The 26,791-nt window shown below is 35.9% G+C and overlaps 4 protein-coding genes across 7 annotated transcripts; 2 read left to right on the top strand and 2 right to left on the bottom strand.

Moving 5' to 3' along the window:
* The first annotated feature begins 355 nt into the window (after positions 1–355).
* LOC133856553 (uncharacterized) lies at positions 356–3,420 on the top strand. The gene is made up of 5 exons (XM_062291608.1): positions 356–1,292; positions 1,584–1,636; positions 2,158–2,324; positions 2,403–2,554; positions 2,645–3,420. Exons 1-5 carry the CDS (start codon positions 485–487, stop codon positions 3,094–3,096), a joined length of 1,632 nt encoding a protein of 543 aa, XP_062147592.1. The 5' UTR covers positions 356–484; the 3' UTR covers positions 3,097–3,420.
* A 716-nt stretch (positions 3,421–4,136) lies between these two features.
* Positions 4,137–9,577, bottom strand: LOC133858001 (pentatricopeptide repeat-containing protein At2g03880, mitochondrial-like). 3 transcript variants are annotated; one of them, XM_062293405.1, is made up of 5 exons: positions 6,046–9,577; positions 5,701–5,841; positions 5,512–5,593; positions 5,017–5,384; positions 4,137–4,917 (listed from the first exon to the last, which is right to left on the bottom strand). In XM_062293405.1, exon 1 carries the CDS (start codon positions 9,192–9,194, stop codon positions 6,171–6,173), a length of 3,024 nt encoding a protein of 1,007 aa, XP_062149389.1. In that variant the 5' UTR covers positions 9,195–9,577; the 3' UTR covers positions 4,137–4,917; positions 5,017–5,384; positions 5,512–5,593; positions 5,701–5,841; positions 6,046–6,170. The 3 variants fall into 3 exon arrangements, with proteins under 3 accessions (XP_062149389.1, XP_062149388.1, XP_062149390.1); XM_062293404.1 differs by having other exon boundaries at positions 4,137–5,384; XM_062293406.1 differs by lacking the exon at positions 5,017–5,384 and having other exon boundaries at positions 4,137–4,975.
* Positions 9,578–12,229: 2,652 nt separating this feature from the next.
* On the bottom strand, positions 12,230–14,842 carry LOC133857467 (pentatricopeptide repeat-containing protein At1g31430-like). The gene has a single exon (XM_062292742.1). The coding sequence runs from the start codon at positions 14,840–14,842 to the stop codon at positions 12,230–12,232; it is 2,613 nt and encodes an 870-aa protein (XP_062148726.1).
* Positions 14,843–21,538: 6,696 nt separating this feature from the next.
* Positions 21,539–25,985, top strand: LOC133857983 (protein NDL1-like). Of its 2 annotated transcripts, none has more exons than XM_062293385.1 (11): positions 21,539–21,698; positions 23,158–23,257; positions 23,591–23,646; positions 23,785–23,873; positions 24,102–24,162; positions 24,248–24,334; positions 24,422–24,499; positions 24,596–24,652; positions 24,812–24,867; positions 24,989–25,124; positions 25,469–25,985. In XM_062293385.1, the coding sequence occupies exons 1-11, from the start codon at positions 21,639–21,641 to the stop codon at positions 25,688–25,690; spliced, it is 1,002 nt and encodes a 333-aa protein (XP_062149369.1). In that variant the 5' UTR covers positions 21,539–21,638; the 3' UTR covers positions 25,691–25,985. The 2 variants fall into 2 exon arrangements, with proteins under 2 accessions (XP_062149369.1, XP_062149368.1); XM_062293384.1 differs by having other exon boundaries at positions 23,549–23,646.
* The last annotated feature ends 806 nt before the right edge of the window (positions 25,986–26,791 follow it).

Here is a 26,791-nt window from a genome sequence, read left to right as displayed (position 1 = left end):
GTGGATACTTCAATTTGAGATGTTTGCTAGTTCAGTATCCTTATCTCAAAACGACGTATAATTCAATACCCTTTTGTGAAGTTATCCATTTATTTAAAGAACATTCATACTACATATATTTGTAGATATTTTTGAGAAATAGCTGTTGAGTAATTTTTTTGTTTTTTTTATAAGAACAAATACAAAAAATATATTTTCAAAAAAATATTTTAGGTCGAAACAATCGCTTAAAAGGCGACAATACTCACTTTAATCAATTAAAGATGTCGACTTAAAAGGTTTTTTTTTTTTTTTTTCTTTTCTTATCACTGCTAGTGAAGTCGCTGCAGAAATTGTTTTCAAAGCAGTATGATTCGAACTTTGAGGTCGCCGCTACAATTACTTTCGGCCCTTAAACCCTAATGTCATGCTTTGTTAGGGTTTTTGCTTTCAGCATTGGCTCCTCTCTCTAATTCACTCCCATTCAATCCCAACAACAAGCACCATGTCTTTGACTCTAATCGAACCCACAAATTCCACAACTCAACAAAACTCTAACGATCCCATTACAGGCAAAAACTACGAGCTCACGTTAAACGAGTCAATACGAAACCTCTTAGCCGAAACCCACAAAGAAGCCCCCAATTTCTCACATTTCATTCATGTATTCCACGAGTTAATGCAAGCCCAGCTTGACCCACCTCTCGAATCTATCTGGGTCTACGCCGGATTAACCTTTCGTGGCCGGAATTCACCGAAAGATGACCTTTTGGATCGGATTTCTGCCTCAAAGGACCTGTTTCAACTGGTATCGGAGTGTTCGGTTTCGTGTGGTGCTTCGAAGAGCATAGCATTGCTCGCTCCGGTGGTGTTCGAGGTGTACAGGGTGGTGGTTGAGTTGTTGGGAAAGGACTCGGGTTCGAAGAGAGAGAGGAAGGCAATGAGGGAGGCTAAGTCTTTGGTGGAAGCCATTCTTGGGTACATAAATGTGTCTTGCTGTAAGGATTATGGTGAGCAATGCAGTTCGGTTGGTTCGAATCTGATGACTCCTTTTGTGGATTTAGTTCGCGTTTGGATCGATTCGAATGACGGAATAGAGTCTTTCTTGCCGCTTGTGAGCGGTGAAGTTTGTGAAAGGCTTAGTGTAGGAGGATGTGGAGTTGGTCACTTGGCTGCAGTTGTCATTGCAGAGGTGTTTCTATTGGAACTGTGCGTGAGCTTCCGTGCTGGGATTGCGAGGGAAGAGTTGGAGAAGAAGCTGAGGAGTTGGGCTGTTGGTTCAATTACTGGCTTTGGGAACTTTTACTTTTTCGGTTAGTAGTCTTCATTTTTATATTTTTTGGCTTAATATTTGGAAAATTCACAACAAGATTCTTATTGTATATGTTTATATACTGTTTTTCTTATTGGTATACATTAACGTTTATGATGTTCCTCTTTTACTTAGGATTGTTTGTAGAGTCTCACTTTTGGAACACTGTTGAACAGCTTCTCTGTAACTCAATGCATTGTACTCGATGAAATAATTTAGCATGTCCTATTACAATATGATTTTGTCTGATTTCAACTTTGATATGCTTACATACCGGTTTATTTGTCGACAGAGACCCTTGTCCGAATGCTGCTGGAGACGGTTTTACCTGTGACTTCCCTATTGGTTAGTATGTCTTTCTTTGAATGCTTAATCTACTAATATGTATTCCCTATAATTGGTATGTTTTCTCGCTTCCTAGGTGCGTCGGCGTGTGTGAGTGCATATGCATGTCAAATTATGTATGCAAATTGTTTAAGTCGTTCTACAATCTAAACTAATAGGAACTTGAGTTGATGAAACCAGTGATCTGAATTGATAAGTTTTACTTCTCCTCAGAGCACAGCCAATCTTTCTTAGGATCTTGTCCTTTATTATCAATACCACAAATTTGCTACTTTGGAGGAAAATATCAGTTTGAGCAGAATCATTGAAGTCATAGCATTTATTTTGAGCTCCTATGCATTTTCTATATTTTTAAAGGTTATCAATTATTTCTTGGGCATATATTTCTTGGAATGTTGAGCTTTTAGTTGCAGAGTACATTTATTAGTAAAACGTTTCTCATTTCACCATGGAAGTAAGCATCTATATCTTGAGGATGGTCCTAATTCTAAAGAGCGTCCCATGGAAATATGTCTATGCAGAGTTCTGAAGATGAAGTTTTGTTAAGAAAAGTCCTCTATGATGCTGTTATATTGGTGGAGTATTCTTTTCTAAGTCCTGAGAGAGCAATTTATGTACCTGCTGAGCACATGAAATGTCTTGCCATGGTGAGATTGATTATTACACATGAGGCTGTAGAATTTTTCAGGTACTAAAGAATGAGTGATGTTGAAATTCTAATGAAACCCCAAGTGCAAAGTCTCATCGAATATTGGCCTTGCTGCAGGGAAGTTGGGGATCAGATGAGAGCCATCTCTTACATAGACGCCTTCGCCGGTTCACATTTACCTTCCCAAATTATTAAATGGCTCACGAGCCAGAATGGGTTGGAGGAAAATGCGAATCGATCAAATGGATCCTCACCTAAAGCTCTTATTAGTGAGTAGCTCTAATACATTTTTGGTGCACTCTATAGTTATGACCAACTTGTAAATCTAATTTTTAATTTTGAATGATCTCATTCTTCAGAGTGGCTTCTAAACCTTGAGGATCGAGGAATAAGAGTATTTGACGAGAGCATTTCAAAATGTCGTACCAAATTAGTTCTTGATATCTCCAAAGCAGACTTTGAACAGCCTTCATCTAAGTTGGAGGGCAAAAAACTAGATGATGATGTTCTCTTTTACATTGATAATAAGGGGGAAGACGAAGATGCAAATGAGGATATGAAGAACGAATCCACGAGCACTGCATTTGTCGCTGCTGCCCACACAATGAAGTTGACAGAAAATGGCGGAAGAAAACGGAAAGAAGGGAGAAGTGCTGAACAGAAGAAGATCAAATTTGTCAAGTATGACCTCTGTCAAAATTCTGATTCAGCCAGAGCAAGGCCTTCATTTTTCAGTAATGATGGTGGTTTTAGTAGCGAGAGTGAAGTTGAGAATCCACACTCCGATGAGGATACAGAAACAAAGGAGTAGGAAGGTTCTCTGCAGGAACACCTCAATCATGCTATTTCTAGCAACTTCAATTTTTGTTGTGCTCCCTACCATTTCTTAATGTGTATTTATAAGAACGTCAACCAATTTCATGATGCAAGTATGTGCAACCACTCGAAGTTATATTAGGTTGCTGGAGATGCTGACAAAGAACCCGTTGAGCTGCCTTATATCATTTACAGTGGCTTATATATTTTAGAGTTGAATGTAAAATGGCTAACCAAAAGCTTAAAAAATGTGTACATCTATTCTCTAACCAAGTGCATTTTGCATTTGAGCTAAACTTGGAGAAGGATTTTGCGTCAATGACATTTCTATCTCATATTTCTATGTTGTTTGGATTAAAAAATAAAGAAAGAATAAGAAAAGAATATTTAAATTATATTAAAAAAAAAAAAAAATAGACAATCGGATAATGCATGAATTTAAAAAGCCATTAGTTTTTTTTTTTTCTTTAAAAAAAGGAAAAGAAAAAGAAGCTTTGGTTAGCTATTTTAGATAAATGTTTAGAAAATTCATTGTCGACTCACTAAGCATCTTGTCAATTTTGATAAAATTTTCTATTTATATAATTAGGTTACCGTCTATCTTAAAGCAAATATATCGGTCCTGTGCCCCTCTGGAAAACAATAGGCAAAAAGCACATCTAATCACAGCATGTACCCATGCATATGTATAGTTACCAACCAGATTAAATTACCTTAAACATGAAAAAATACAGTGCCCAAATATCATATAGAATGACTGCAATGAAGGGGCTGAAGAACATCTCAAACCCAAAAAATAAAAGGAAAAAAAAAAAGGGTTAAGAAAATACATTGTTTTTTGTTTTTTATTTTTTGTTAGTAAGTAATCGAAATATCATTGGAAATCGCAAAAGGCATTATCCAACCATACAGAAAATATACAAAACAAATACATAGTTAGAAAGAAAAAAAAAATGTCAAGAAAATCATGAAAACCAAGCAAATTAGGATAGTCTAAAGTAGCTATCCAATGATGAAGAGTATTGCCAAAAAAAAAAAAAAAAGGCAAAGAGTCTTTAGTTCCACCATTGTCCTCTCGCAGTCTTCGAAACTCATATAATTTCGTTTCCCCCAAAGACGCTACAAAAGACAGGACAATACCATTTTCCACAATATTACACTATGAGGACTACTAAAAGGTAAAAAGTCTACCACTCGACTAGGCATAACCCAAGATAGCCCTACACAACTGAAAATAGCACTCCATAAGGCACTAACAATCTCTCAGTAGAGAAAAAGATGATCTATAGACTCCTCATACCTCTTACACATATAACACCAATCAACCACTATGACATGTCGTTTCTTTAGGTTATCCATGGTAAGGATCTTCCTTAAGGCGTCCAACCAAGCAAAGAATGAAGCTCTCATGGGGACCTTATTTTGCCAAATATGAAGGAAGTACCATCATGTGGGACACAGACATTCTAGAATGATCTAACGTCAAATATCCCTATTTCGGAAGAGACCCAACAAAGCTTGTCTTCACCACCCCGTCTCCCTCTAAATGAGTACAACAAATTGAAGAACGAAGCAAAGACATTCACCCTCCAATCTTGAGCCGCTCTGATAAAAGCTTATGTTCCACGGATGCCAGCCACTACATAACTTGAAATAATTCGCCATAGAAGGATTCTTAACGCGAGTTATACTATACAAATCTGAGAAAACTTCCTTGAAGTTCTTATCCTAAACTACTTGTCATGCCAGTATCTAATAGAAAGACTGGAGGCATTGGTACCTTTCAATTTGCTCCCATCAATCCAATGGAAAGACTCTACAAAGACAGGTCATCTCATAGGCAACTTGCACCAAGGGGGGCAATATCATATCACCTGTGAAAAATTATATCAATCAAATTCTGGACAGGACATACCTGCACATATGGTCTACCACATCATTTGCAAGATCCACATGCAGCTGTCAAGCTTCAAATGACAAAGAAGCCAGGCAGTTTTCAGTTCAGTCAGCAAAACAATGGTTTCTTCTTGAAATAAACAACAGTTTGTAATAGGTTGTCAGAGTGATGTTAGAGTGTGCTGTCTTCTCTCTCCGTTCATCTTACCCATCTATTACATGTCAACTGTTAGAGAGGTTACTTAATAAGAGTGAACTTCTGTTTAGTCCAGCAAATAATACAACTCAATCTTCAATGCACATGTTTCATAGAACTTCAAGTAGACAAAGATTTGCTAATACATATCTTCACTTCTAAGAAAATGCAAATATATTGGACCTGTGCCCCTGTTCCGAAAAAAAACTGGTCAAAACCACATCGAATCACAGTATACATGGACGTATGTATTGTACATGGATATGCATGCTTAACAACCAGATTAAATTACCTTAACACGAAAAAAACAGTGCTAACCTTGGTTCTGACTTCTGAACAAAATTTGCATCAAAAGAATCCAAAACAGCAGCATCAGCCTGCACGATATCATGTAGAATAACTGCAACAAAGGGAAAGAACATCTCAAACCCAAAAAGAAAAAAGAAAGGACAAGAACTTCAGATTGTAAAGGCGTTCCGACTTCTATAAAACTGGAGGCATTTGTACCTTTCAATTTGCTCCCATCAATCCAATGAAAAGGCTGTCCCTACAAGGACAGGCCATTGTCATAGGGAACTTGCACTGAGGGGGCAACTATAGTGCCATTGCAATATTCAACTTCAATTAACCTAGGAGAGCTCCAAAAACCTGGATGGAATATGTGGACATTATTGACTAACAAACACTAAAAGTTGACATGGATGTGTAGTGTATGCATATGGACCTATTTCTCTCTCTTTTTCCTCTTTTTGTGTGTGTGTGTGTGTGTGGAGGTCTGGAGGAGGAGGGGAGGGGGTGTCCAAACATTTATGCTGTGTATGACATGGGATATTAATTCATGAAGGAAAATACCTGGATTCTCAGTTTTTAAGTCTTTTTTGCCCTGGATACTAGCACTTGGGCATGGTTACTCCAATACCAAGGATTAGAGTTTAATTTCAGCACGGGTCAACTTGCTAAACACCTCTGGGGCCAAATCACCAATAATCCTGACAGGAGCAGGTGCCACCCTTAAAGTGGTGGAACCGATTAATGTCACGAACAACTATTTCCCGATTGGTGATGTCTGAGATGAACTTCATAACATCATGGCAGTCTTCACAGATGCGTAGGTTCTTGAAAATTCTAATCGTTTTTACAGGGTTGGGACTTATAAGGGCAAAAGCAAGAGCCAACCTTTCACTATGATGATTAAGATGTTCCTTTTTCTCTCTGTCAGAGACATTATGAAGCACATGTTCTGTTTTTGGGACATAACCTACTGATATTAGTTTTTGGCCAAGCTCCTCTAATTTTATATAAATATCCCTGATTTTTGGATGTGAACCATCTTGAGACACAAAGATGTGGACTTGACCATTGATCTCTACCCAGCTACATCCAGGCTCCTTCTTAACACCCCGAATAGACATCAATGACCGGACCTTTTTGACATCATCCCACCTACCTTTGGCTGCCAAAATATTGGACAGCAGTATATAAGTCGAGTCAATCTCAGGTTTAAGCTCAAAAAGTTTCTCTGCAGCTTTTTCACCAAACTCCACATTTCCATGCATTTTGCAAGCCCCGAGAACAGTCTCCCAAATCAATGCATGTGGTGTTAGCTCCATCTTCTTGATGAAGTGTTCCATTTCATCAAATTTTCCAGCCCGACCAAGAATATCAACCATACAAGCATAATGCTCAACTGTAGGAGTAATCCCAAATTCTTCACTCAGTGAGTTGAACTGTTTTTTCCCTTCTTCAACTAGACCCATGTGGCTACATGCAGAAAGAACACCTAAGAAGGTAACCTCATCTGGGATGGTGCCTTCATCTAACATTGTCCAAAAGGTTTCAAGAGCTTTCTGTCCTTGTCCATGTTGCGTATATCCACATATCATTGTGTTCCACGCAACAGCATCCCGAAAAACCAAGCCCTGAAAAATAGCCTCAGCATCTTCTAAGCACCCACATTTTGCATACATATCAACAAGTGCACTAGAAACAAAAATGTCACCAAACTGCCCACCCTTAATTGCCATAGAATGGAGCTGCTGCCCAGTTTCCATGGCAGCTATATGGGAGCAACCACCTAAACAGCTGGCAATAGTAAACTCATTGGGCTTTACACCTTCCTGTTGCATCAAACTGAAGTACTTAACAGCCTTCTCTGCTTGATCAGTTTGTGCATAACCAGTGATGATGACAGTCCAAGTGAAGAGGTCTCGATTAATCAACTTATTGAAAACAGCATCTGCATCTTCCAAGCACTTGGTTTTGGCATACATGTCGACAAGAGCTGTCCCAACAAAATCATTACCATCAAGGCTGTTTTTTATTGTATGGGCATGTACTTGCTTTCCAAAGCCTAGATCACACAGGCTAGAACAAGACCTTAAAACACTGACATACGTGTACATGTTTGGCATGAAACCTTCCACAAGCATTTGATAGAAGATTCTTGGTCCTAGATTGCAGATTTTGTAGCCATGGCAACCGGATAAAAGGGCATTCCACGAAACCAATACATGATCTGTCATTGCCTCAAACACCCGGGCACCACCTTGTGGACATCCATTTTTCATGTACATAGTAATTAAGGCATTGCTGACTGAAGTATTGTTTTCAAACCCATACTTGCATATACAAGCATGGATGCTTTCACCATACTGAAGGTATCCCAAATCAGTGGCAGCGCTAACAACACTTGCAAAGCTAAATTGGTTTGGTGGGACACCTGCATATCGCATTAACAAAAATAGCTGAGCGGCTTCTTGGCTATGACCTTGCTGATCAAGGCAAGTGATCATTGCACTCCAAGCTACTACATCAGGATCTTTGATCATCTTAAATACTTTTAGTGCATCATATGCCAGCCCACACTTAGAGTACATATCCACAAGACTACAACCCAAAAACTCATCTAGTTCAAACCCCACTTTAATTGCCACAGAATGCACAGCCTGGCCCTCTCTCAAACTCCCTGAGGTCGCACAACCCTTAAGGACAGTAGACAAGGTGAACTTGCTGAACTTCATTTCTGATTCTCTCATTCTACTAAACAGATTCAATACTTCTTTCCCACAACCCACCTGGGCATAACCATTAAGCAAGGCATTCCATGAGACAGCATTCTGCTCAGGCATGCAAAAGAACACTCTTTCCGCAAGTTCCATCTCACCGCATTTGGCATAAAGGTCAACAAGAGTAGACCCGACAAACAAATCCCAGAAGCACCCGACTTTGATTGCTTCTGCATGCACCTGTGTCGCAAACTTTAAATCCATTGACATAGCACAAGCTTTTAACCCAGTAGCCAACGTGAACTCATTAGGCCTTACACCTTCCCTTTTCATCTCACAAAACAAATTAACACCATCACTACCAAATCCTTCGGCCACAACCCCTTGTATTAGTGCAGTCCAAGACACAACATCCCGCTCAGGCATCTCATCAAGCACTCTGCGCGCATACACGGGACTCCCACATTTTGCATAAGCATTGACCAGCGAAACCCACAAATGAGAGTCCGGGTCTATCCCATTCTTGATCACCTGCCCATGAATGGCTCTTCCCTCATTCAAAGACCCTTTCGAAGCACAAGTACGCAGCATCCCAGAATAACGTCTTAACCTCTCCTTACCATCCAAACTCAGAGGTCTACTTCTTACATTCTTTTCAATCTTCTCCCTCGACGAGACTGAATTATCCCAATCACGAACCGTTTCCTTTCTGGGTTTTCTCTGAAACCCTTCATGAAAATGACTCGGCGAGTTTCGGGTATCGGAGGAATCCGAATCACTGGTGGGGTTCAATTCTACAACATCTAAAGCAGCAGAAGACGAACAGTTCAATCTAACAGAAACCAACGGTGACTTCGAACTGGTACGAAGCTTAGTGGTGAACTGAAATCGAAAACCAGGCGGTGGGCTACGCATCATCAGAGCAATAAGGTCGCATTCCATCAAATTTGAACGCCAAGCTTCGGCTCTGAAGCAGTTTTTTATCATCAAACGCATCAAATACACAGCCAAAACTAAAAGAGCATCACTAGCGACAGAAAAAGCATTACAGACTGAAACTCAGACCGCTACTCCGCCTAACTGAGAGCTTTTCTTTTCAAAAACAAAGAAAAATAAACTTGTAGGTAGGACCCACGATTCCACTTTCTTTTCGTTTTCTACGGATTCCCGGGAACCAAACAGGTTAACAAAGAAAATAACAACAGAAAATCGCTTAAATCAACGAGACGCGGATATTAGGAGAGAGAGGCAGCGAGTGGAGTCGGCTGGCTGTGGCTCTCAAAGAAGCGCGAATACGAGTGTCATCTTTCGAGTAATTGAGGGTATCCTCTTATAAATTAGAGAAAGTGATTCTTCTACAACAGTATCGAACAATTTGTACACAATACAAGATATATGGTTGAAATTTATATGCCTTGTGTTATGCACAAATAAGGCAACGTTATTGTGCAAGAATATTTTTTCCTATAATTATTGGGTTAATCACCTTTTTGTCTAGCGTGGTTTAATTTTTTATTTTTTATTTTCTTGTAATTCATTTTTTATCGCAAATTGTATTTTGACTTTGAAAAAAGATAAATATGGTACTTTTGTCTAAAAACTAACAGTAGTTCATGTGTTTACTCTCAGGTATTAACACGTGTCCCATGCATTAAAAAAACTTAAAAAAAAAATAAATTAAAAGCTTTAAAAAAATTAAAAAACAAAAACAAAATGAGGAAGCCACCCTCTTGGTCGGTACGGGGAGGGCTAAACCACCCCCATGGCCCAAGGGCCAAAGAGCCAAAAAAAAAAAAAAAAAAAATTAAGGGAATTTGGCCATTGGGGTGGCTGAAACCACTCACAATACTCTTGGCGGTGGTTTTGGGCCTTTTGGCCACTCTCATTTTCTCTTTGGGGGTGGCCGAACCACCCCATACCGGCCATGGCCCCCATTTTGGCCAAAGCCACCTCTTCTTCTTTTTTTCTTCAATTTTTTTAATACTTTTACTTTTTTTAAGTTTTATTATTTTAAGTTTTTTAATTTTTTATTAATTTTTCAAACTTTTTATTTTTTATTTTTAAATTTTTTTTAATGTATATGACACGTGTCAACACCTAAAAGTAGACATATGGACTATCATTAGTTTTTTTACTGAAATTTAGACAGAAGTACCATATTTGTTTTTTCTTAAAGTTAAAGTACCATCTACGATACAAAATGAACCATAAAAAACAAAAATTAAAAAAGTTAAACCACGGTGCAATTTTCTATTTAACCCTAAATTATAATGGTCAAGCCCAGGTGAGGTGAAAGATCTGCTGTGACGCTGGCACAGGTAACTGTAAACTGACTTTTATGATGATGTAACAATCTCCCATTTGCTGAGTAGTAGTCAAAAACCTCATTCGAGGGTTTTCAAAATTTTGGGAACGAAAAATAAAACAAGGAATATAGTCGAAAGATAAATGTTACTTTGTTTGTTTATTTGTTTATTTGTTTTTTTTTTTTTTTGTCTTTTTTTATTATTTTATGCTAATGTGGCAGTATATTAGATTTTTTTCTTTTTAATTCAGATTAATATAAAGGTGGATTGACAATGTCATGTCAATAGAAAATAACAAAAGAATACTAAATAGCATATCTCAATTAGAAATTATGTTTAGAATGTCATTTTTGTTTCAGCAATGTTATTTGTTAAATTGGTATAACTATCATACAACTTGATAATGTGGTAGTAAAAACCAAACTTACAAAAATAAAATAAAAAATCAAGATTTTCACTTTCACATTATTCCAGTTGTATGATACATATAACAGTCTATTAAATATTATTGATCTTTTTTTTTAAAAAAAAAAAAAAAAAAAAAGTCAAAGATCTCTCAATATTATAAACAAGAATTTGGATTCAAAATTGATTCTAAATTTAAATGGTCAGCTTTTGAAAGGAAAGAGATTTTCTCTAAACTAGTTTGGAAGAAATCAAATTCGATATTATTCAACCAAACATTTTTTAGAAAGATAAATGTTTGGTTTCCATTTTTTGTCTATCTCTTGTCCATTTACATATAAGAAATGGGCAGATCCACCATTTAATATATGGGACCACATTGAACCAAGTAATGCTAGAACTCATTTTCATGTCACTCTTGTATCCTTTAAAAAATAATGTGACTTTTAAAATTATCATTGAACTTGTGATTGGTTACTATTAAATTTTGATCAAGTGGCGATTTTAAAAGTTACATCATTCTTGGAGGGACATAAAAATGACTTATAGAATTACTCCATGGAACCAACATGCTGTCTAACAAATTCAATGATAGATTTACAAAAAAGATAGGTAAAAATTTGACAAAAGATGAATGTGTATTATCTCTCAATCTCAACATTTTTTGGCACACATGTTTTTAAAACGAGTTAACAGAGTTTGGTTGAAAGTGGATGAATTGAAAGATTTTTAGAAGTTTAAGGATTCAATTAAAAAATTAAAAATTTAGGGTCTCATGTCTTACTAACCCTAAATTTAGGATTTGTAGAATTTCCTAGATGTATGTGGATCTTTTTAGCAATGGCATTGGACAGGTCAAGAGCAACCAACTCCTTGCAGGTTGTTCAAAATCAGCATCTCCTCGAAGTTTAGCAGAACTCAAGAACCTACCAAACTCTGCCATTAGCTAGCTCAGGTGGCAACTTCTCTATTAGATTTCCCGATAGCATACAAGACCCATGACGCATGCTCAATCCTCGTAAGAAGTCTGTGTAAGATTTTAGAACTACATATTTCTCTCCATGAATATTGTAGGATCATTGTATTGATATTTATAAAAACTACACAACCATTGAACTTCTATTACAATTATGAATGGTTACAACTATTTACCTCCAATCTCACTATACATCTTCTAACGTTTTATATTCAATGTATTGTGAGATCTTTTCAACTATCTCATTATTATTGTCTTCAATTCTGAATGCATCTTCAATGTCTTCATTGAGATGCTTGTCATTACTTGTGTGGGTTATTTCTTTAACAGTATGTACTTATTCTTCATCTTGTCAGCCCCTCCAAATATAGACAGATTTCCTTTATCTTTGGATGTGACAGATCATGAGCAAAGAACTTCTGGGCTTGAGCATCAATCACCAGGGAGCTACACGCTGGTTCCTTCTTGATTCCTAGATTGGACATCAATGTCCTAACCTTCACAACATCATCCCACCTTCCTTTGGTAGCAAAAATATGAGATAACATTACATAATTATAGTCCATATCGGTTTCAAGCTCAAATAGTTTCTCTGCAGCTCTTTCAGCAACTTCCACATTTCCATGCATTTTAGAGGCCCAAAGAATAGTCTCCCAAATCAAGGCATTCTGGGTAAGCTCCCACTTCTCAACAAAGCTTTGAACCTTACTAAATTTGCCTGCCCGACTAAGGATATTGACCATACAAGCATAGTGCTCAATAGTAGGAGTGATTCCATAGTCCTTGCTCAATGAGTTAAAATGCTTTTCCCCTTCTTCAATCAAACCCAAGTGGCTGCACGCAGAAAGAACTCCTATAAAAGTAATCTCATCAGGCAGAACCCCTTCATCTAACATTATCCTAAAAGCCTCGAGAGCCTTCTTTCCTTGCCCATTTAGTGAGTATCCACGTATGATTGTGTTCCACAAGACTGCATTCCGAGAAGTCATGCTCTTAAAAATGGCCTCAGCGTCTTCTATGCATCGACATTGCCCATACATATCAATAAGTGCAGTAGCAATATACGTGGAGCTGTACAATCCGGATTTTGTAACCAAGGAATGGAGCTGCCGGCCACTGTCGAGCAATCCTAAACTGGAGCAACCACTTAAACAGCAGGAGAGAGTGTATGCATTGGGCTTCAAGCCTTCTCGTTGCAACTGACTGAAGCACTTAACAGCCTTCTCCCCTTGATTGGTTTGTACATAACCAGATATGATGACTGTCCAAGTCAAGAGGTCTCTTTCAGTCAGTTCATTCAAAAGTATATCTGCATCTTCTAAGCACCAGCATTTGAAATACATGTCAATCAGAGCAGTTCCTATGGATCTATTACTGCAAAAGCCATCTTTTATGATATGGGTATGTGCTTGCTTACCAAAATCTACATCCAAGATGTTGGAACAAGATTTTAAAATGCTGATAAACGTGTAGATATCAGGTTTGAAACCTACCACAAGCATGTCTTTGAGGATTCTTGGCCCCTGATCAGAAGTTTTGTTATCATGAAATCCAGATAAAAGGGCGTTCCACGAAGCTATATCTCGAACATTCATAGTATTGAAAACCTGCCAACCATTATGCACACATCCAGTTTTCATGTACATTGTAACAAGTGCACTGCTGATGAAATTATCAGATTCAAGACCGTATTTATATATACAAGCATGAATACTTTCACCATACTGCCAGTTACCTAGACTGGTAGCAGCACTGACGATACTAGCAAGAGTATACTCATTTGGTGTAACATCTCTACGTCTCATTAGGCAAAACATCTCCGCTGCCTCTTCGCTCTGTCCTTGCTGATCAAGGCAATTGATCATTGTACTCCAGGCCACTATTTTGGGATTTTTGATCCTCTCAAAGACTTTGAGTGCATAGTCTGGCAACCCACACTTTGAATACATATTAAGAATGCAACAAATCAGAAATTTATCAAACTCACTACCCATCTTGATAGCCAGAGCATGCACTGCCTGCCCCCCTCTCAAATTTCCCAAGTGTGCACAACTCTTAACGACAGCTAATAAGGTGAACTTATCATACTTCAATTCTAATTCTCTAATTGCACAAAACAATTTCAGAATCTCTTCCCAGTCACCTGTCTGAGCATATCCATCAAGCAAAGCATTCCATGACACAGCACTTTTCTCAGAAATGCAAAAGAACACCATGCTTGCAAGCTCCATCTCCCCACATTTTGAATAAAGGTCAACAAGAGCAGGCCCAACAAACATATCCGAAAAGACCCCGAGTTTAATGACTTCTACATGCAACTGTGACACAATATCCAATTCCAAGCACTCTAAACAACCTTTCAAGACACTCATCAAAGTTTGTCCATTCGGCTTGACACCATCTTTCCGCATTTCGCTATACAATCTAATACCGTCACGGCTGTACCCTTTATCTATCCACCCCTTAACAAGCGCAGTCCAAGACTCAACATCCCGTTCACGCATCTCATCAAGAACCTGATGTGCACATTGCAAACTCCCACCTTTCACATACACTTCCACCACCAATCTCCAAAAATGGGAATCCGGGTCCATCCCATTCTTGATCACCTGCCCATGAACTGCCTTACCCTCATTCAAGCCCCTTTTCAAAGCACAGCTACGTAGCACCTCAGAATACAATCCTAGCCTCTCGTTGCTATCTAAATTCGCATCAGCTATTGAAGGCACCGGTTTAAGAAGATTATGATTTGATAACTTCCCGAGTATGTTTTGAAAGCGCCCATCGAAACAAGCCGCCGAGTTTTCCTTGCTATCAGTGAAACAAGAACTGGTTTTTTCGTATGGTATTGCAGTACCAAAAGAAACAGAGCGAGGCTTTAGCAATCGCAATCCCAAACAAGAACAATGAAAGAGATTATTGAAAAATGGGTTTTTCACTTCCTTTTTTAGAAGCATTTCCGTTCATTTACTTCTTCCCTCTGTAACTTCGATCAACCGAGAGACTTCAAACTTCCGGCGATTATTTCGTAGCCACGGGATTCATTCATACTGGAGTGTAGGAAATAAATTGACGCAGAGGAAGCTCTAAAACAAACGAAGCAAATAGCTTTGTAATAAAGAGAAAAAATTCTAAATTTTATTATGAATTATTTCAAATGTTTCTTGAAAAAAAAGAAAGTAAAATTAAATTTATACGAAATTAATGAATTAAAATTGAGTGGTTCCATCCGTTTAATTACATACATCGTATTAAGGTTAATCTTTAGTTTTATATCAAAGCTTCGATACAATCTGAGCCTAACATGCAATAATTAGAGCTAATAATTTTGTACGTAATTTATGAATTTAACACAAAATTAACAAATTATGATTAAGTGACTTGAACTTAACACGAATTGTCACCATTATTTAAAAGTTCAAAAAACAATAAAATATTTTTAAGATTGTAAAATCACTAAAATATGAAAAACTAGATAAATATAGACAATTCTGATGCTAGAAATAATCTAAAGATGGAAAGTCTCCAAAAGTGGTACAACGGTAGGAAATATGGAAAGTCTAATGTCAAAAATAAACAAAATTCAAAGAGGAAATCAAAAAGATGAGAGCTGATACATGGGACGGTAAAACGTCCTCCACAGATCATTTTCTCAAAAAGATTGAATTGTATTGTTGCCAAACTTGGAGGATCGTCTAAGGGTGTGTTTGGAATTGTGATTTTCGTAGACAAAAAATGTTATTTTAAACCAAATTGCAAAAAATTAACCGTATAAAAATTGCGTTTTTTAAAAATTACGATTTGAAAACATAAAAAATTACTTTTTCAATGGACCACTCCTCGAGCGATGGTTGACCACCAGTCGAGCACTCGTCTTTAGTGGACCACCGCTCGAGCGATCTATCCTTTTTGCACTCCTCCCAACAATCTTACAGCATAAATACAATATAAAATATAAGTGGCAATAGGTATGTTTGGTAAATGACCTTGTAATAAAAATTTTGTTTAAATAGTTATAAGAAGTGATCGATGTAATATGAAGTAGAAAAAGAAAAAATGAAATTTTTGTAACAAAAAGTGAACAAAATGTTCTTTTTAATATATTTTTTGGTTAAATAGTAATAAAAAGTGATCGATAAATTTAATGTAATATTAAAAGTATGAATGTTTTGAATCAAACAAAGCGTTGGACTCCTTTTCTCCGCTCCTCTTTTTTTGAAAATAATAATAATAATAAGATATTAGTCCTACAAAGTCAAATATAAGTCTACTGACTACATCATCTATTTTTTTTTTCAAGACTTAGACTTAGACCATAACACAGATATTTTAGTCTAGTGGGAATTATGGTTTGCATTAAGGACTTATATTATGAAATTATGTTAAATCGCCCGTTAGTCTAAAATTTTAATTAATATTCTAACATCATCTATGTAATTATAATTATGCAAACTTAATTATACTTATTTCTGGGATCAACATGGGCTTCTATATTTCATTGACGGTTCCAAATTTCCATGTTGCTGAGAAGTTTAGGAACTAAAATAATACAAAAAGATATGTCACCTTAGCATGTGATTTTGATCATGAAGTCAATAGTTCAAATCATTGGAGATGGATTTCATGAACCAGTTCTGAACCCTTAAAAAAGCTACAACACATACACTAAATTCATGGAAAAAAAAAAAATACACCTATTTTTTTGAACTACCATTCAATTTGCAATCAACCTCCAAATTTTAAAATGTGACAAATCAATATTTTAAAAGAGTAATGATTCACTACCACCTAAATATACAACTTTTCACCACTTTGTCTATGTGGCAAAGTGGTCCTCCACTTTAATTTATTTTTAAAAAATAAAAAAACTCAAAAAGTAGTGAGGGACTACCTTGCCACATAGGCAAGGTGGTAAAAAGTTGTATATTTAAGTGGCACTGAATCATTATTCATTTTAAAATGAGTAGTGATTCACTACCACCTAAATATACAACTTTTCACCACCTTGTCTATGTGGCAAGGTGGTCCCCCACTTTAATTTATTTTAAAAAAATAAAAATACTCAAAAAGTTGTGGGGGACCACCTTGCCACATAGGTAAGGTGGTAAAAAGTTGTATATTTAGGTGGCATTGAATCATTATTCTTTTAAAATTATTAAGAACTTTCACTTCACTCTTTCTAGTTAACTTCAATAACGATGCATCAAATCATTACACTCCTATTAGATGTGTAAAAAATACAATTATTCCATTAGAAATATACTTATATATATATATATATATATTTCCTGACCATAGAGACCCACAACTAAATCGCGGGTTTCTAACCTAGTTGTACGTTTCTTCCTATAGTTTTATTTTTTTAAAAAAAATTATGTTACTATTATTTTTGTAAGTATAACTGAAAAACAAATAAACATAAACTACAAAGCTAATTAAAAGGAGGTGGATCTTTGCCGCTACAAATAGGAAAAAAAGGGGAATGAGGTAAATGAGTCGGAATGCAGCTAAAGTGAGATTTAGCTACGGCCGAATAAGTCATATGATGGACGCAGAAGTTTTCACTTCTATAAACTTTTTTTGCATTCCAAAAGGAAGAAACAAGAATAGCAACGATGGTATTAGAGATTATATACGTATTATTCCAATCTTGAACAATGAAAGGGTGTTGAAACGCCGTAATCACTATTTGTGAGTCACCTTCCAAAATGAAATCCGTGTGCTGCAAAGAAATTGCCAAAGAGACTACAAGAGAAGCAACCAAGGCCTCCCCCATAAGTTGGATCACACATGGGGAGATGCCTTCATAATTTTACAAGAGTATAAAGAACATTTTAAGTCTTACTATGTATTTTTCTTCATCCAAATTAATTAAAAAAAAAAAAAGTATTAATGGAGGGAAAAAGTGAAAATGCCATACAATTTGAGGGATCCATCACCCATGTTTCCTTCTAAAAGTTGGAGAATAATTGCAAAGGGTGTGTAGGAAAGTGAGAATAGGTTTCCCATCAATCCACTAAACAAACTTATCCGATAGTTTGATTCCTCAACAGGGTTGATCCAATTCTTAACGTGGAAGCACTTAAAGCTTTCCAAGTGACTCTAGAAGGATCCTAACAAGTGCTTCACAAGCGGTGTTGCAAATTTCGCCGTCCAATTCCGTCTATTACATCATTCCAGGGCTCACAGGAAAAAGAAAAAGAAAAAATTGGAATAAAAGAATTCCCCTTCTTAATCTTATTCTTCTAGATGTGATGTAATATAGGATTAAAATTTAATATTAATTTATTTTAAATCCGATTTTAAAAATGTAAAATTTAAATTAAATTACAACAAATGTATTGTTTAAGAGTGTGTTTTAAAAAATTGTGAGGAAGGAATATTTTTTAAAAAACGTATGATTTTAAATGTTAAATTAAAAATTTAAAAGTCAAACTACAATTCTACTAAATATTTTACTGTGTTTTTAAATTATATATTTTAAAATCATTATTTTTAAATGTATTTATTAAAATCATGAATGCGATTATTTATTTCTTTCAGTTCAATTAAAATTAAAAGTCCAAGCTTTTTATTTTTTTTTTACAATCAATTTAAGAGAAAAGCGAAAGGAATGATTTTAACAAACTAAATGCAAACAAAGTGTGGGCAACCTAAACAAGAGTCTTAAAATTATTAGAAATTACTTAAAATTATTGGAAATGGGTCAAATAAATTACTCAACTCATTGGATTGGCCGCCGCGAGGGACGGTTCGAAAATGCAATATTCGTGAAACGAAACTACCTACACAGCAATTACTGTAGCAAACGAAAAGATGCATCATAGTAGGGGGAAAGTGCACTGAAACTGGTTGGACAGTAGTCATCAAAGAGAAGCTCCCCCTCGGTGTCCAGTGAGGGAGGTACCTAGCACGGAAAGCATTACGGATACCAAAACAGGAACTGGATCCAGATCTTGTGTCATCCAGAGACAAAAATAAGATACCAGCTCTAGATATTTAGTCTAGAAGCAAAGGAGAAAGCTAACAATTTGGCGTGGAGACCAAAAAGAGGCGGTGAAAGTGGCAGCCCGCGGTGGCACGTTGAGAGCAAATGCTGAATTGGGAGGTGCCAATAGAAGCTGCATATGCTAGTGATGCTGTACGAGAGGCACGTGGGCAAAGCGCGGTAGATTTGAATTATAAGTTGTAGAAAAAAAAAAAAAAAATTGAGGAAAAGTTCACTGGTAAGAGAAATAAGACAGACAAAGCTCATAGGTTTTTTTTAAAAAAAAAATAAAAAATAAAAAAATTTAATTTGGGACCGAGTCAAGTCCTTTATGATCAGTTGATCACTTTCAAGCCGCTTATATTGAAGAGAGGCAAAGGAATGGGGATTTCTGCAAGTGTTTTTCCAACCGATTTTTTTTGTAATTGCTTGTACCAATTGTATTGTAATTAGTCAGGTAATTGAGATAGGCTCTTGATGGGTCTCACAAATGTCAAATTGTCCGACATCTATTTAGACATGTAAATTCTATTAAAAAATAAAAATAAAACTCTCACAAATGTAATAGAATGAGCTGCAATCGGAATAAAGGATTTTTGCCGATTCTAACATCTGTTTTTTGAAATTTGAATCCTTTCAATTTATTGTAAAAGTGAAGATGTAGTTATTTTTTCACATCCCATAAAAATGTGAGAAGATAATTATGTCATCACTGTTACAGTAAATAAAAAAGATCAAATAGAGAGGATCTTTGTCCCTTTTTTTGTACCAATATAATGTTTTGAGGTCCATACAAATCTTTAGGGGGAAAGTGCTGATTTCATCGATGATTATACACACCTTAGCACACCTAGTTTGGTTCACGAGCATCCACTTCTAAATTTAATATACACGTACACTTACAAACTTTTCTAAAGAACATGACATTAATTTGGTGGTTAGACCAACTAACACTAAATTTGGGCATCAAAAAATTTTTTGATTTTGACAATCTCTTTGACAACAAACAAAATGAATTCGTCCATTTTTGTACAGAGATGGTACAGCAATGGTGGTTGGTGGAGGAGGAACCAAGGCCACACAATTGCCAAAAACGAGATCAACATTATAAATCAGCATGATTAGGATGGGATGAGTAATCATTGAGTCAAATCAAAGGCAAGCAACCGGCCAACCCACTATTCAATTTTTTTTGTACCTTCTAAAGTCCCCCTCCCCTGCACCCTTTGGGACACACGTCAAATCCCCAATTAAACCACGTGGACCCCCAGATGGGACCCCCCAAAAGAGCATCCAATACAGGTGTCCACATCACAAGGGCATCACCACACACTCTCGCAGTCAAACCAAAATCATGGGGCCACGCCATCCCACCACGGGCAGGGATCCTCTGTTATTCGGATATTTTTTTTTAGGGTTCGTTTAGATTTACGATTTTAAAAAGTGCGATTTAAAAATAACGATTTTAAAATGTGCGATTTAAAAAAGTGATTTTTAAAAACGCAGTTAAGCGTTTTGCAAAATCGTAATTTGGCCTTTAAAATCGTAGTTTAGCCTTTTAAAATACTGCGTTTTCAAAAAAGCACCACATTGCTTGCGATTTGAATAAGCACTTTTCTGCGTTTTCAAATCGCAATTTTTTAAAAACGCAGTTTTCAAACGGTTCATTTCTCTAATTAACCACTTAATTTGAAAGGGCATATATGAAATTTAATTTTTCAGACGGTTCACAATTTATTTAGATAAATGAATCTTATATATGCTATTTTCTTTTTATAATTACTACAAATCCCAATCTATTTATGGTAGGATAAAGTTTAGGGAGGTGTCGTTTTAGAGTAGTGTTTTTCATGTGTATTTTTTAAATGACACAAATTTCATACAAAATTATTTGTAAGAAATTCATACAAATTAGTCTCTAAAAATGACGTGTGTCTATTATATTATTATTAAATTTTGATCAAATTGTAATTTTAAAAGACACATTATTTTTAGAGGAACACAAAAAAGACATGAGTATGACGTCTAGAATTACTCGATGTGTACATGCAATTAAAAAAACTGTGCTTTTCATATGCAAATGATACACATCACTATTTTTGGTTGGTTTTTATGAATTTTTTACAAATCAATTTATAAAAAGTTTCTGTCGTTTTTTTTAAATGTATACGAGAATTATATGCCTAATAAAAATTGTAACTAAAAATTAAGAATTATGTTGACTACAAGAAAATATGATTTTTTTTTTTTTTTCATTTCGAGTAATTAAAAAGAAATTATTTTATGATTTAGATTTTATTGTATTATATTTAATAATTTATATAGTATTATATTTGTTTAAAATTTAAATGATGGGATTATATATTTATTATGCGGTAATATGTATGAGGAATAAAATCTAATATTAACCATAAAAGGTATATTCTGATATATAACTGTATAAGGAATGGTGAATGCAAACGACGCCGTGTAATCTGGTTCGAGGTCAATAACAAGTTAACAACATAGCTAGCGCGGTTAAAAAAAAATTGACCATGGTCACAGGGCAAAATTCAGTTAGTATGGACGGTGTTAGAGCGTCGGTGGTGGTTAACCGTAGGTTATTTTTTATAGTGAGAGAGAGAGAGAGATAGACATAAATTAAGAGAGAGAATCGCTTTGTATATAAGCCATCGAAGCCAAAGGCTAATTTCAGAGAGAGAGTTTGAGAGAGAGAGAGAGAGAGAGAGAGGCTGTGGGGCTTTGAGACGCAGAGAACTACGGCCATGGCAGAATCCAACGACTCCGTTTCCGTTGATATGGAGAAGATCTATCTCGGTGGAAAGGTTCGTGTTTTTCTGCAAGAAAGTATTCGTTTTTACCGCTTTTGTTTTTTCGCTTATTATGAATCAATTTCAAGCAGTTTTTTGCATTTTTCCGGGACCTTGCTGTACTGCATTTGAGTGGATTGGTTGTGGGTGATGCCTTGTTTGTTTGCCGAGAAAGATTGGAAAAGAAATGGGCTTGTTTTGTTGTTTGGAAAATCAAAGAGTGAGAATCATTGGTTTTTCTTCGCAACAAATGATGGGTTGTTTTTATTTTTTTTCCCAACTTATGGAAAGATTTGATTTTTGGGGTATAGAAGTTCGGAAATTATGATTTCCGAATCTGGGCATTCTTTATTTCCTAATTTTATTTTATTTATTATTATTATTATTATTATTTTTTAATTTTTGGCATTATGGGAAGAGTCATTCTTTCCATTAATGTACCCAGTTGTCTTTTTTAGGTTGTATGCTCATATTTATTTGCTAATTTTGCAATTTCACAAATCCCATTCTTCTGGTGAAGCTGCTGACGCAGTTTCCTCTGTCAATATATATATATATATATATATATATATATATATATATATATATATATATATATATATCGTAAATAGTGTCCTTTAATTTTGTTCCCTTTTATGGAAAAGTATTTGATGTTTGGGTTCAATTTGATAATTTGGAAAGAATGATTTATAAACCTTTATTTATTAGGTATTCAATCTGAATTGGGTTACGAGGATTTTGTCTTCTTGATTCCTTCTTGTTGTTTGTAGATTTTTATTTTGGGGGGTTGAGATTCCTTTCTTCTTGTATGATGCTTTTTAGCCTAAAAGAAATCGGATCCTTTGGTGAATTCATTCTTTGGATCAAATTGTGTTACAGTTCATTGAAGAAACCTAAGCTACACCTTTCTCTGTCTTATTTCTTTTTATTATATGGAGACGTCTAGCTGTTTCTTTATGTTTCACTTTCTTTTCCTATTTTTTATTGGTCATTCGATCAGTCTAGTCAATGTCTTCTTTAAATATGTGAGATTCCGTGCCTTCCTTTTTAACTGTCACCCCTTTTTTATTAAAAAGAGAAAAGAATACAATGATTGAAATCTGGAATTGCTTCTTTGTTTCATCTATCTTTTGAAGTTATGTCAATATGATGTGGCTAGTTAGTTTTGGGTCGTCTGAAAAAGGGGTGAATGCACATGGGGAAGCTCGTTTGGGGAATTAAATTCTCTGGATAAAGCTGCCATTTTTCGCTTACTTGTATAGTAAACAATTGATTCCTCTTACTTAACTGGAGGTTGACTCTTTTCACAAAATACCTGCGCAATTGAAGATATTATGGTGATGAAACAGTTTTAAAGTGCACCTCTTTGATGATTTCTTAGAATTTTTGCTCTACATGTTGATGTGTGTGTATATATAGTTCTGTGCTTATTTCTCTGTTCGTAACACTTTTATTATAATTTTGTCAACTACAGGAACATCTTATAAGAACTGGCCGTGGTTCTGTGTCTGTTATAGTCTATGGAGACCAAGACAAGCCAGCACTACTTACTTATCCTGATTTAGCTTTAAATCGTAAGTGCAATCTGCAATGGAGTCAGTTGCTGTGGCCTTGTAGTGGGCATGGGGTGGGTGTCCTGGGGTTGGGAACTAGGCTTAAAATTGTAAATCTATTTTTTTAAAATTTAAAAGAAAAAAAAAGTGCACGAGTTTCTTGTTTTTCCTTTGGTTGCTCTTGTAAATATCTGGTTCACGACCCTTTAATTTACAGTAATAATTTTCATAAATTAGTATGTGCAAATCTTTTTCCTTTATATATGTAACATTATCACAGCTATTGATCTAGTTATCAATACTTTTGAGCAGACGTGTCTTGTTTTCAAGGATTATTTTTCTGTCCTGAAGCAGCTTCTTTGTTGCTCCACAACTTCTGCATTTACCATATCAGTCCCCCTGGGCATGAGGTCTGTAATTGGTTTACTTGACTGTATTTTTTATAATTTAGCTGATTTAACTATTTGGAAAATGTATTGCATGCATTACGACTGAATGTTATTATTCACATAATTTCTCTTCTGGAACTTTCATAAGAGTTCTTGCAGTTAGGAGCTGCTGCAATTTGTCCTGAAGATTCTGTACCTTCTGTTGATGATTTAGCGGATCAGATCATTGAGGTTCTCAACTTTTTTGGGTAAATATTATTTTAAAAAATCTTCTTGGTGATTTATTGTAATTTTTTTTTTTTATATTTGAAGCTCTTAATTTGAAGTTGTAATAGTATGCAAGGTGAAGTTTTTGTCATGCTTGTTAACAAGACGGTGGGGGATTTTACGCATGAAATGTCTTCACTGGTGTTTTCTCAGATGAGATCCTGTGTTTTTAATTTGCTTTCTTATTACATTATTATATCCTTCTACAGGCTCGGTGCAGTGATGTGCATGGGGGTAACAGCGGGTGCCTACATCCTTACCCTATTTGCAGTATGTGCCCTTCTGGAATATTGTGACCTGTATGTTTTCAAACTTCTTCAATTATTGGTCCACTGATCAAGGTTTCATGTTACAGATGAAATATAGGGAACGTGTTCTTGGTTTAATACTTGTGTCCCCTTTATGCAAAGCACCCTCTTGGACTGAATGGATATATAATAAGGTTCCTTCTTGATGCCGTATTGCTATTCTTACAAGTAAACATGCATATATTTCAATTGTTATAACTAAAGTTGCATATTGTCTGTAGGTGATGTCAAATTTGCTATATTTTTATGGCATGTGTGGTTTGCTGAAAGAGTGTTTGCTTCAGCGGTACTTCAGCAAGGTATTCTAGTGCTTCAACTGTGGTGAAGTGTACTTGCTCATACTACATGGTTTTATTAGGTTCACGGGGTGATGGTGTTGCTATAAATTTTAACAGGAAGTTCGTGGTAATGCGGGAGTTCCAGAATCAGATATAGTCCAAGCATGCAGAAGAGTCAGTGTTTAAGCTAATTTTTAAATTCCTTTACCCAAAACTGTTACCTTCTCTTGAATTTGATTCTCTTTCTTTCTCCCATCCCTTTTCGTTCTTAAAATAGTGGATTTTTCAAAAGGTGACACTTGTTTGATCCCCATGACATATATGTTTCCTCAGTTACTCGATGAGAGGCAGAGCATAAATGTTTTCCGGTTTCTTCAAGCAATCAATAGGTAAAAACTGTTGCATAGCTGCTTCCCCAGTCGTACTTCTTTGTGGGCGTGTATAAAATCTTCAAAGATTATATTAAATGTATATGTTTCTGTGCTGCAATTTTGTATTGCCAACTTGCAGGAGACCAGACATCGCTGAAGGGCTGAAGAGACTAAGATGCCGTACGCTAATTTTTGTTGGGGATAGCTCTCCTTTCCATTCTGAGGCTCTCGACATGATTTCAAAACTGGACCGGAGATTTAGTGCCTTAGTTGAGGTATGTGTTGCAAAGCATCTCTAGGAATATCTGTATAATGCAAATGCACACTATCAAGGAACCACTTAGAAGGGTAATTTCTCTCTTATTTATAGGTGGACCACTTAGGGTCTTGTTAGCAAGGGTTCAATGCTTACAATGACTGCTGGGACTTTTTTACTGATTGATTAATCTTTGGAAACTATGTATGATATCCTTCCAGAGTAATTATTGTAAACTTGATGATAAATCCAGAATTCCAAGTTCACAATGTCCTAATCACATGTTATTCTTCAGATTCAGTCGAATAAATGTGCATGAATGTGCGAAGGCTGTGTTTTTTAATGGATGTATTGTTAGTGCAGGTCCAGGCTTGTGGATCAATGGTGACAGAGGAGCAACCGCATGCAATGTTGATACCCATGGAGTTCTTCTTCATGGGGTACGGGTTGTATAGGCCGTGCCACTTCAGCGACAGCCCGAGGAGTCCGCTCAGCCCATCTTGCATCTCCCCAGAACTTCTCTCTCCAGAAAGCATGGGTTTGAAGCTAAAACCGATAAAGACGCGTATTTCGCTCGATGTTTAAGGCGGAAGAGAGGTAGAATTGGAATTAATTTGACTCATGATTCGGAAGATGTTCAATTTTTTTGTTCTTTTTTGTTTGTGAATCAATTAAAAAAAGTAGATTGGTTGGAGGGGTTGTAGATAGAGAAGGGAAGAATATTACAGAATACGTATAGGGATCAGACTTGCATTCCTTCATTCATTTGTAGTCAAAGGAATCATTGAGTTGTGCCTGTAAATTCTATAATGGACTGAGATTTATTTATGATGACGAGCAATCAATAACAGAGGAGCTTCTCCGAATCTCCATTATTCAACTTGTGCTTCTCTCTCTCTCTCTCTCTTGCAACCTCAATTTTCATTACTATTTGGCACTAATAATCATGGCTTGGCTATAAATGAGGGCAGCGGCTGATATGGGTCACTTGCATTTTGTAAAGATATGTTTAATATTTCACATGAATGAGTGCAACGGCTGTGATGGCAGAGGCTCATAATAATATACCAATTACCAGCCAACCCATTTATAATGAATTCTAATCGGGAATCTCAGGACTCATTTGTTTGATTTAAAATTACAGCTCATTTTAGAATCATGGCCTGACCTAACCATATTCCCCCATGTAATAAACAAAGCATTCGATTCTCAAATCAGTCTTGTATAGAAGTTGTAAACCTATCATATCTTTGTTTCATATTCGATTCTCAAATTTGTCAATGTATAAAAGTTGTAAATGTATTGTATCTTTATCTCTATCTCTAGAATCTTTTATTTATAAAAAAATAGTATAATAATATTTGCAACTTGTGCACAACAATCCATACGATGGATTGTTGTGCACAAGTTGTGTACCTAATACCCCTCTCAACAAAATATATATATATATATATATATATGGGGAGTGATAGTTGTACAACAAATGTACAACAACCCTTCACAAGGGGTGGCCCCCACACACTGTGAGGCCCACCCCTTGTGAAGGGGTGTTGTACATTTGTTGTACACTTGGTGTACAACTATCATTATTCTATATATATATATGGAGTAATGTTTCTTACACAATTTTTGTACAACTTTTACACAACTCTAATAACTTTCTTTTAAAATCAACCATTGAATATT

The sequence above is a fragment of the Alnus glutinosa genome, chromosome 14, assembly GCF_958979055.1.
Source record: "Alnus glutinosa chromosome 14, dhAlnGlut1.1, whole genome shotgun sequence".
Lineage (NCBI taxonomy): Eukaryota > Viridiplantae > Streptophyta > Magnoliopsida > Fagales > Betulaceae > Alnus > Alnus glutinosa.
This window is presented reverse-complemented; position numbering and strand designations above follow the sequence as displayed.

Excerpts from the sequence above, each read along its gene's own strand:
- LOC133858001 (XM_062293404.1), bottom strand. The coding sequence starts at position 9,194 with ATGCGTTTGATGATAAAAAACTGCTTCAGAGCCGAAGCTTGGCGTTCA.
- LOC133856553 (XM_062291608.1), top strand. The coding sequence starts at position 485 with ATGTCTTTGACTCTAATCGAACCCACAAATTCCACAACTCAACAAAAC. Across the intron at positions 1,293-1,583 it reads TGGGAACTTTTACTTTTTCG|AGACCCTTGTCCGAATGCTG; the intron begins GTTAGTAGTCTT and ends ATTTGTCGACAG. Across the intron at positions 1,637-2,157 it reads TACCTGTGACTTCCCTATTG|AGTTCTGAAGATGAAGTTTT; the intron begins GTTAGTATGTCT and ends ATGTCTATGCAG.
- LOC133857467 (XM_062292742.1), bottom strand. The coding sequence starts at position 14,842 with ATGCTTCTAAAAAAGGAAGTGAAAAACCCATTTTTCAATAATCTCTTT.
- LOC133857983 (XM_062293384.1), top strand. The coding sequence starts at position 21,639 with ATGGCAGAATCCAACGACTCCGTTTCCGTTGATATGGAGAAGATCTAT. Across the intron at positions 23,874-24,101 it reads GAGGTTCTCAACTTTTTTGG|GCTCGGTGCAGTGATGTGCA; the intron begins GTAAATATTATT and ends ATCCTTCTACAG. Across the intron at positions 24,653-24,811 it reads TAGTCCAAGCATGCAGAAGA|TTACTCGATGAGAGGCAGAG; the intron begins GTCAGTGTTTAA and ends ATGTTTCCTCAG.